Source organism: Lepidochelys olivacea (assembly GCF_965140295.1).
Source record: "Lepidochelys olivacea isolate rLepOli2 genome assembly, chromosome: 1".
NCBI lineage: Eukaryota > Metazoa > Chordata > Testudines > Cheloniidae > Lepidochelys > Lepidochelys olivacea.
Genome location: NC_140411.1, coordinates 25348052 through 25358506, shown reverse-complemented (window position 1 = coordinate 25358506; position 10455 = coordinate 25348052). Strand labels below are relative to the sequence as shown.

Genomic DNA, 10455 nt, shown 5'->3' with positions numbered 1-10455 from the left:
GTATCTCTGTATTTTTGAGAATTTGTTTTTAATTTATGATGTTTTTACTGTTAGCAAACTTTGTAATCTGGATGTGAGGCTTGTTTCAATGATACCAGGAAAAGGCCTTTGATAGAGTTAACCATAGCTATCTTTTCAAAACATTAGAAGCTTTCGGGATCAGGTCAGTGTTCTCTTCATTTATTTCTTTATTGTACAACATTTTTAATGTCTTAAAGATTAATGGGGTTCTTAGCCAGTGCTTCCTGGTTTGTTCTCAGAGTGAGATATAGTGCTCGCATTTGGCCAGTTTCCTGCCTGGCTAAGGTTTTGCTTGTTCAAGCAAAAACTAGCTGTTTTGAAATCTCACCACAACAGAATGGCCCGGATAAAGTGATGTGAGGTGCCAGAGCTGTTCCGTGCACTGATTGTGGCCTGGCTGCAAATTGGTTACACCTTTTACAAATTGACTTGTAACCTGGACACTTTTTGGTTGACTTGGTGTGTTAACAATATTTGGAGTGAACTTGGTGATCCTGCCGCTTTAGTGATCCATGTTTAGTGTTTCTTTAAAAGGTGTTTGGCTTTATTTTATTCATATGCTTTTGTGTATATAATTTAATTGTATAACACTTTAATAGTTTTTAATGCAATTTTATGGGGATAAAGGTGTTTTTCATAACATGTCTTTCTCTCTCTCTCTCCTCCGCTCCTGTGAAAAGGTCTCAGTTTCATTCCTTTTCTCACTGTAAAAAACAAAAAAGTCAGTGAAGACAAAGCCTTTGTAGACAGAGCTTCACTTTTCAAAGCCATGCAACTAGGAGCAGGTCTACACTTACAATGCTGCAGCTGGGCTGCTGTAGTGCTTCAGTGAGGATAAATACTGGAGAGGGAGTGGAATTATTTAAGCTCAGTACCAATGTGGACACAAGAACAAATGGATATAAACTGGCCACCAGGAAATTTAGACTAGGAATTAGACGAAGGTTTCTAACCATCAGAGGAGTGAAGTTTTGGAATAGCCTTCCAAGGGAAGCAGTGGGGGCAAAAGATCTATCTGGCTTTAAGATTAAACTCGATAAGTTTATGGAGGAGATGGTATGATGGGATAACATGGTTTTGATAATTAAATATTCATGGTAAATAGGCCCAATAGCCTGTGATGGGATATTAGATGGGGTGGGGTCCGAGTTACCCAGGAAAGAATTTTCTGTAGTATCTGGCTGATGAATCTTGCCCATATGCTCAGGGTTTAGCTGATCGCCATATTTGGGGTCGGGAAGGAATTTTCCTCCAGGGCAGATTGGAAGAGGCCCTGGAGGTTTTTCGCCTTCCTCTGTAGCATGGGGCACAGGTCACTTGCTAGAGGATTCTCTGCTCCTTGAAGTCTTTAAACTACGATTTGAGGACTTCAATAGCACAGATATAGGTGTGAGGTTTTTTGCAGGAGTGGTGGGTGAAATTCTGTGGCCTGCGTTGTGCAGGCGGTCAGACTAGATGATCATAATGGTCCCTTCTGACCTAAATATCTATATATCTAAGATGCTGCCTACGTTATACATACTCCCCATGTCTATACCAGGAGTTAGGTTGGTTTAACCGCGTTGCTCAGGGATCTGGATTTTTCACACCCTGAGCGACATAGTTATACTGCCCTAATTTCATAGTGTAGAGCTGGCATCGGAGACAGACCTTGCAGAAAACTGTCCACAGACAAAAAATAACAGCAACAAAGTTGTGGACCCTCTCAGTGAGATGTTAACTTCAGAGCCTACTCAGGACTATATAAATGCTAATGTTATGGCATCCTAGCTGTCAAAGAAACAAATCCAAACTCTATTAGACTCCTGTTGAATTTGTGATTTACCCAGCACTTTATAATATTAGCATTTAAACGGTCACAGTCCAGACCCATCATCTACTCCCCTCCCTCCCCACCCTTTGCCAATACAGAATTCTCTATTCTTGCTTCTGTCATAAGACACTCTGCACAGATCAGGGAAGCTAGCTGAACCAGTTAAAGAGACAAGGTGGGTGAGGTAGCATCTCTTATTGGACCAACTTCTGTTGGTGAAAGAGACATGCTTTCAAGATATGCAGATTTCAGAGTAGCAGCCGTGGTAGTCTGTATCCGCAAAAAGAAAAGGAGTACTTGTGGCACCTTAGAGACTAACCAATTTATTTGAGCATAAGCTTTCGTGAGCTACAGCTCACTTCATCGGATGCATGCTGTGGAAAATACAGTGGGGAGATTTTATATACACAGAGAACATGAAACAATGGGTGTTACCATACACACTGTAACCAGAGTGATCAGGTAAGGTGAGATATTACCAGCAGGAAAGCGGGGGGGAAAAAAACCTTTTGTAGTGATAATCATAGAATCATAGAATATCAGGGTTGGAAGGGACCCCAGAAGGTCATCTAGTCCAACCCCCTGCTCAAAGCAGGACCAATTCCCAGTTAAATCATCCCAGCCAGGGCTTTGTCAAGCCTGACCTTAAAAACCTCTAAGGAAGGAGATTCTACCACCTCCCTAGGTAACGCATTCCAGTGTTTCACCACCCTCTTAGTGAAAAAGTTTTTCCTAATATCCAATCTAAACCTTCCCCACTGCAACTTGAGTTGAAGCTAGGCCATTTCCAGCAGTTGACAAGAACGTGTGAGGAATAGTGGGGGGGGGGAAATAAACATGGGGAAATAGTTTTACTTTGTGTAATGACACATCCAATCCCAGTCTTTATTCAAGCTTAAGTTAATTGTATCCAGTTTGCAAATTAATTCCAATTCAGCAGTCTCTCGTTGGAGTCTGTTTTTGAAGTTTTTTGTTGAAGAATTGCCACTTTTAGGTCTGTAATCAAGCGACCAAAGAGATTGAAGTGTTCTCCGACTGGTTTTTGAATGTTATAACCGCATTTGCTCCAACCCCTCAGACAGAGACAAACACCTATAAGACCTCTATCAAGCATTCTTACAACTACAATACCCACCTGCTGAAGTGAAGAAACAGACTGACAGAGCCAGAAGAGTACCCAGAAGTGACCTACTACAGGACAGGCCCAACAAAGAAAATAACAGAACGCCACTAGCCATCACTTCAGCCCCCAACTAAAACCTCTCCAATGCATCATCAAGGATCTACAACCTATCCTGAAGGACGACCCATCACTCTCACAGACAGGAGACAGGCCAGTCCTTGCTTACAGACAGCCCCCCTACCTGACGCAAATACTCGCCAGCAACCATACACCACACAACAAAAACACTAACCCAGGAACCTATCCTTGCAACAAAGCCCGTTGCCAACTGTGTCCACATATCTATTCAGGGGACACCATCATAGGGCCTATCACATCAGCCACGCTATCAGAGGCTCGTTCACCTGCACATCTACCAATGTGATATACGCCATCATGTGCCAGCAATGCCCCTCTGCCATGTACACTGGTCAAACTGGACAGTCTCTATGTAAAAGAATAAATGGACACAAATCAGATGTCAAGAATTATAACATTCAAAAACCAGTTGGAGAACACTTCAATCTCTTTGGTCACTCGATTACAGACCTAAAAGTGGCAATTCTTCAACAAAAAAAATTTCAAAAACAGACTCCAACGAGAGACTGCTGAATTGGAATTAATTTGCAAACTGGATACAATTAACTTAAGCTTGAATAAAGACTGGGAGTGGATGGGTCATTACATAAAGTAAAACTATTTCCCCATGTTTATTTCCCCCTCCCCTACTGTTCCTCACACGTTCTTGTCAACTGCTGGAAATGGTCTATCTTGATTATCACTACAAAAGGTTTCTTCCCCCGCCCCCCACCCCCACCCCACCCCCACTCTCCTGCTAGTAATAGCTCACTTTACCTGATCACTCTTGTTACAGTGTGTATGGTAACACCCATTGTTTCATGTTCTCTGTGTATATAAAATCTCCCCACTGTATTTTCCAGGGCACGCATCCGATGAAGTGAGCTGTAGCTCACAAAAGCTTAAGCTATGCAGAGCTCTTCTTCAGGTCTAGGAAAGGTACTGAGAATTTGGTCCAATAAAAGATATTACCTCACCCACCTTGTCCCTCTAATATGCTGGGACCAACATGACTACAACAACACAGAGACAACACTGTTAACACTTCTGTTCCAAACTATCAAGTTAGAACTCACTGCATTGAAATCTGCAAAACCAAGGCTGAATCTTACCTAAGACCTAGTCTACATGCACAGTGGTAGAAGTTTAAGTCTGTATCTTCCCTGGGTGATATTGTGATAACTATCTCAATGTACAGTCCTAGCAGAGAAATGGCACAGGTAGCTTTTAACTCCATGTAGCTACTCAAGGTAAATGTCAGGTAGGGGATACAGGTTGAGTTCCACTAGCTACCTGGAGGTAAAATCTACCTGTGCCTTATTTCCACAAGGATTTTATATCATTAGCTATCTCGATGTAAAGACATACCTGTATTTGCAGTGAAGACATAAGAACGACCATGCTGGGTCAGGCCAAAGGTCCATGCTAGCTCAGTATCCTGTCTTCCAACAGTGACCAATGCCAGCTGTCCCAGAGGGAATGAAAAGAACAGGTAATCATCAAGTGATCCATCCCATCACCCATTCCCAGCTTCTGGCAAACTGAGGCTAGGGACACCATCCCTCTCCATTCTGGCTAATAGCTATCGATGGACCTATCCTCCATGAAATTATCTAGGTTTTTGGGTTTTTTTTTTAACCCTGTTATAGTCTTGGCCTTCACAACATCTCTGGCAAGGAGTTACACAAGTGGACATAGCCTGAAGGTGTGACTCTAAACAGATTTAAGTTAAACAGGTGCAACTTAGCGTGTAGACAAGCCTTCAGCGACCATCAACTACACGTGGAAAGGGAGGCACAAAGCACAGTCCAAACCCATATACAATCAATGTGACAGAGGAGAGATTGAAGCTTGGTCTACAGTACAAACTTACGGAGGTGTAACTAATTCCACACCCCTGGGTGATGTAGTTATACTGACCTAAACTCCAGTGTAGACAACACTGTGTCAACAGGAGGGCTTCTCTCATCGACAAAGCTACTTCTTTTTGGGGAGATGGAGTACTTACGCCATCAGCATAAGTACTAAGCGCTACAGTGGCAGAGTGCTGAAAGTGTAGGCAAGCCCTAAGATAGAGAGATGTTTTCTGCTCCAAAATAAGAGGAAGTGCAAGAAGGATATTTCCTCAAGTTATCAAGAAAACTTGCCCTCAGAAAGCGAGGAGGTAAACATTGTGTCCTGACACCATGGGTTAAAGGTGAGAGTCAGAAGAGATGGCATCATGCTATGTAGCCACCTGTCACCAGATCAGGAACAGTCAGAAATGGCAGTGCATATGGAAAACAAATTGTAGCTACCTCTGTCATATCCATTAGGGGTCTGTTCCTTTTTTATTTCGGTACCTTGACAACAGACTAACTAACTAACTAACTAATACAGACTAACACGGCTGTTACTCTGAAACCTAACATTTGTATAGCTTCTCATCCCAGCGAAGTTTCACTGCATTGAATTTATGCCAGTTTCCTTATCTGCAATGTGGGAGGAATTTTACTTCACCCACCTTTGTAAAACGTCTAATGATAGTCTCTGAATAAGTACAGTTTGTTATTGTTTTTTTGTTGCCCTGAACAAGGACTTTACTAGATGATGGTTCTAGCAATGTTGACATTGAAACTAATTCCTCCCCTTAAGGATGACTGGAAGAAATTCAAGCTGTGAAGTATTAGCATTGAAATTCAGTGCTCTCTTTTAACTAAAGGTGTGATTTTAAGCTAATTTAGTTAAACCAGTGCAGAAGACCATGTGGACACTCTGATTTTGGTTTAAACCAGGTATTGCTTAACTCATTTATTAATTGATTTAAGCTAAACTGCTATAAACCACTTTTAAACCAAAATAAGTGTCTACACAGGGGTTTCCACTGGTTTAACTTAAACAGTTTAAAAATACACCTTTAGTCAAAGTGATGCATTAATTTCAGTGTCAACACTTCATTGCTTAAATTTCTGCAAACTCCACTAGCACAGGTTTCAGAGTAGCAGCCGTGTTAGTCTGTATCCGCAAAAAGAAAAGGAGGACTTGTGGCACCTTAGAGACTAACATATTTATTTGACAGGTTTCAGAGTAACAGCCATGTTAGTCTGTATTCACAAAAAGAAAAGGAGTACTTGTGGCACCTTAGCGACTAACCAATTTATTTGAGCATAAGCTTTCGTGAGCTACAGCTCACTTCATCGGATGCATACTGTGGAAACTGCAGAAGACATTATATACAGTAAAGTAAAACTATTTCACCATGTTTATTCCCCCCCTTCCGCTCCCCCCCTTAACGTTCCTCAGACTTCTTGTCAACTGCTGGAAATGGCCCACCTTGATTATCACTACAAAAGGTTTCCCCCCACCCCTCCCTAGCTCTCCTGCTGGTAATAGCTCACCTTACCTGATCACTCTGGTTACAGTGTGTATGGTAACACCCATTGTTTCATGTTCTCTGTGTATATTAATCTCCCCACTGTATTTTCCACGGCATGCATCCGATGAAGTGAGCTGTAGCTCACGAAAGCTTATGCTCAAATAAATTTGTTAGTCTCTAAGGTGCCACAAGTACTCCTTTTCTTTCCACTAGCATAGGTTATTTCTATGTATCTTATTCCCCGCTGCTCCTCTCCAGAATCCATTCACTCTTGCATAAATTGTCTAGTTTCTCTTTTTATAGACATAACCTTCAGAATGGAAAGCTATGCACATTTGGAATCTGCAGACATAATGAAACAACAGCCATTAAGAGAAATGTGAACTCCTTCATTCCATGGGTTTGCATGTAAATGCTCACACAGTTAACCATTTCACAGTTGATGTTCTTATCAGGAACACTCTCTTCATGTGCTTATCCATGGTTACTGGATATACCTGTCATATTCTGGCAGTCTACTTGTTTGAAAGGACTTTGTAAGCCACTGAAGCCAGGTCTACACTACAGCCCTATATTGGTACAACCACTTCATTCAGGGGTGTGAAAAATCCATGGCCTTGAGCAACATAGTGTCATGACCTAACCTTCTGTGTAGACAGCGCCGTGTCGATGGGAAAGCTTCTCCCATTAACACGGCTACCTCTTCTCTCGTCAGTGAAGTAGCATCTTCATTAAAGTTCTTCCTTGTCTTGCTGTACGTGAAGACACCCCTAAGGCTGCAAATTTGAGTATTCCGACAGGCTATTTAGCTAATACATGTTCGTTTGAAAATTCGAACTTGGATGTTTGCTACTGTCTGTAAAAATTATATGTGTTTTGTCTACTTAGAATGTAAGCGCTGCAGAATAGGGACAGTCTGCTACTCTGTGTTATACACTGCCAGCACAACAGGACCCTCTTGTCAGCAGGTCCCTAGGCATTACTTAGCCTGATTAATAATTATGGGGAAATGGTGGGAGCACTAGTGTAGACAAGCCCTAGCTGCCATGTAATTACTGTGCCCTCTGAGCAGAAGAGAAAGGCAGCTGGGAAAAAGGGACACAATGTTTTACGTTTGAAGAAGCTGTATTAAAATATGAGGGAGAATAAGAAGTTCAAAACACACCAGGATTTCTCTGAATGTGTAAGTCAGGCTGGATGGTTAGTTTATCAGCTGATGAGCTGGAGGGGTTCTGTGGTTTCGTTTTGCACTTCCTTCTTTGTAAGCCTGGGGTTTGCAAAACTAGGCAGATTCTCTTTAATTTGAATCCCCCAAATTCAGTGGTGGGAGAGTCAACACACAAAAGGGTTGGGAGTTTGCTCTATCTCTGCAACAGACAAATCAAGCTGGTTTGATTTTGATTCTGTAAAAACTGGTCAATGGAGAGTTGCCAAATCAGAAGCAGCGGTGGTTCTGATCTAGGAACCAATTCGCTACAACCAGAAACAGTTTGGATCTGGCTTCTATTTCATATGAACCTCCCTCAACCCCCCACCCCCAAATTCAGTGGGAGGTGGAAGAGGGAGGAACTGGCAACACTGGTTTTGCCCCATCTCTATAATGGGGGGGGGTATTTCTAACACAGCTGGCTGAAAATGTTTTGACTAAAGATTGTTGTTGTACTTAAATGAGGATTTTGTCAAAAATGGAAAGTTTTTGGATGGCCAGCGTTTGTTTTTTGTTTGTGTTTTTTTTTGGGGGGGGGGATGATTTTTTTTAAAGCGCCAGCCCACAGGTTGTTCAGTGGGGGGCGGATCTGCTCCAGCCAGGTCTCTGCCTCTGCATTGTCTGAAGCCCCGGGGAAGATCATGAATGATGCTGGGGGACGGTGCGCGGCTAGCCCGGGATAACAGACCTGTCACCCCACGAGCGAGCTGGGTTTGCTGCTGCTGCATCCGGCTTGCTGCAGCCGGTAGGCCCGCTCCCGGGCAGGGCAGGGGAGGAGGCCACCTTCCCCTTCTCCACGTGATCCCTCCGGGGCGGGTCTGGCTCTTCATCCCCGCCGGCCCCAACCTGGTAGCGTGCAGAGCCGGGAGAGGGAGGCCACTACCGCCCTTGCTGGGCTGTCTCCGCGCCGCCCGGTTCAGCGCCCCTCCGGTGACTCGGCTCCCCCAGCAGCGGGGCTGTGTGGCGCCGCCGCCCGCAGGCATGGGGCGCTTGGCATGGTGCCTTTTCCCCGTCCTCCTGCTCTGCCAGCTCCGGGAGTCGCTGGCCGACACCCCGGCCAACTGCAGCTTTGCGGACCTGGAGGGCACTTGGGTCTTCCGGGTGGGGAAGGGGGGCCAGAACCGACACATTAACTGCTCCGAGATGGGTAAGTGCTGGGGGGGGGGCGCATTTTTCTCTCTCTCTCTCTCTCTCTCCCCCCTCCCCCCCCATTTTCTTTCTCCACCTGGTTTTCTCTTTTTGCTTCCCCCCCCCCCTCTGGCCAGCACGATAATCAGCTTGTGACAATCTCAGACAAACACGCTTTAGTTAAAATCCTTTTAAAAACGAACAAAAAAGCCCCCTTGGCCCCTTTAAGAGTGTTGGTAAAACACATTCTGTTCCCCTGGTTTTTAAAAACCATGGGGTATGTCTGATCCACTCCTGTTTGAACAGATCCTTTCTCTCCACCCCAGCCCCCCCCCCCCCAAATCTGCCCTCTAATTCATTTAGTGGGTGACTGTAAAACCACACGGGATATTTTTGTAAAAAGATTGTCTGGATTACGTGGCCCTTGGACCCGAGTTCGTAGAAACTTGTGTATTTGTTTCTTCTCTTTAAATTACTTTCTGGTTAACAGAAAAGGAGTACTTGTGGCACCTTAGAGACTAACCAATTTATTTGAGCATGAGCTTTCGTGAGCTACAGCTCACTTCATCGGATGCATGCCGTGGAAACTGCAGCAGACTTTATTTATACATAGAGAATATGAAAAAATACCTCCTCCCACCCCACTGTCCTGCTGGTAATAGCTTATCTAAAGTGATCATCTGGTTAACTTTTAGCTGGCCTGTCTTAGGAAATTCCCACTCTGATGTATCCATTCAGATATCAAAAGAGGAAGTAGAATGAGAAATTGGGTGTTAGCCCCAACAATTCTGTAGGGAACTCAATGTGAGCTGTAAAAACTGTTTCAGAACTTTTCTCTTACAAATATAGGCATTTTTATTCTGTTACTAAGCAGCAATATGTTATGATAAGTTCCGGAGGTTAGGATGGGAATAGTGACCAACAATGGTATTTCCCTTCCTGTTCACCATGGGATGCTAAAGGGCACATTGGTTACAAGTAAACCAAGCCTACACATTTGAGTAATTTATGTTTTTAAGGCTTGTACCTTCCTTTTAAAAAGGAAAGTTACATCTGATTTCATTTTACTTGGCTTTTTGACCTTGCTTATGCCAGGAACAAGACTTCGCTACTTTTGTGTTTAAAAAATGGTTGTAGTAGTCTTGGATGCCTTTTCTAATGGGGCAGGGGCCTGGATTCATAAAGGTACTTCAAGTCTCTAACCCCCAGATTTAGGCACCTAATTCCCATTTTTAGAAGCCACTGTGATCTACAAAACTCCTGCTTGACTGCAGCTTAACCCCGTAGGTGCCTAAATTCGCTTGGCACCTACATTTTTGCAGTAAAGTGTGCCTGACCCTGCCTCTGGGCATGCACTCACTTCGAGCTGAGTGTGCGACTGATTCCCAGCTCGAGGAGATACACATGCTAGCTCTCCTCAAGCTAGTGCACTAAAAATGGAGTGTAGCTGCTATAGTGCAAGCAGTGGGAGGGGCTAACCACCCCAGCTAGGGCCCATCACAGATTCTGCTGGCTCCGCCCCCCTCTTGTGCTGCCACAGCTCTGCTTTATTGTTAGCATGAGTATATCTCCTCAATCGAGGAATCACACCCAATCTCAAAGTGGTGTAAATATGCCCTGTCTCCTAAACCACAGAGTGATCCACAGAGCAGGGAGCTGCCTTAGAATCATAGAACCATAGGGTTAGAAGG

At 43.9% G+C, this 10455-nt stretch overlaps 1 protein-coding gene and 1 long non-coding RNA gene across 2 annotated transcripts in view; one reads left to right on the top strand and one right to left on the bottom strand.

The window, feature by feature from the left end:
- Positions 1-596: 596 nt before the first annotated feature.
- On the bottom strand, positions 597-8459 carry LOC311520149. Its single transcript, XR_014711495.1, has 3 exons — positions 8325-8459; positions 4443-4539; positions 597-725 (listed from the first exon to the last, which is right to left on the bottom strand). It is a non-coding gene; the product is annotated as an uncharacterized lncRNA (long non-coding RNA).
- CTSC (cathepsin C) overlaps positions 8271-10455 on the top strand; it is a 33696-nt gene continuing 31511 nt past the window's right edge. Inside the window, exon 1 of the mRNA XM_084627402.1 lies at positions 8271-8783. Within this exon, the coding sequence (XP_084483528.1) occupies positions 8282-8783 (502 nt within the window). The 5' untranslated portion in view covers positions 8271-8281. The remainder of the gene's footprint in view (positions 8784-10455) is intronic.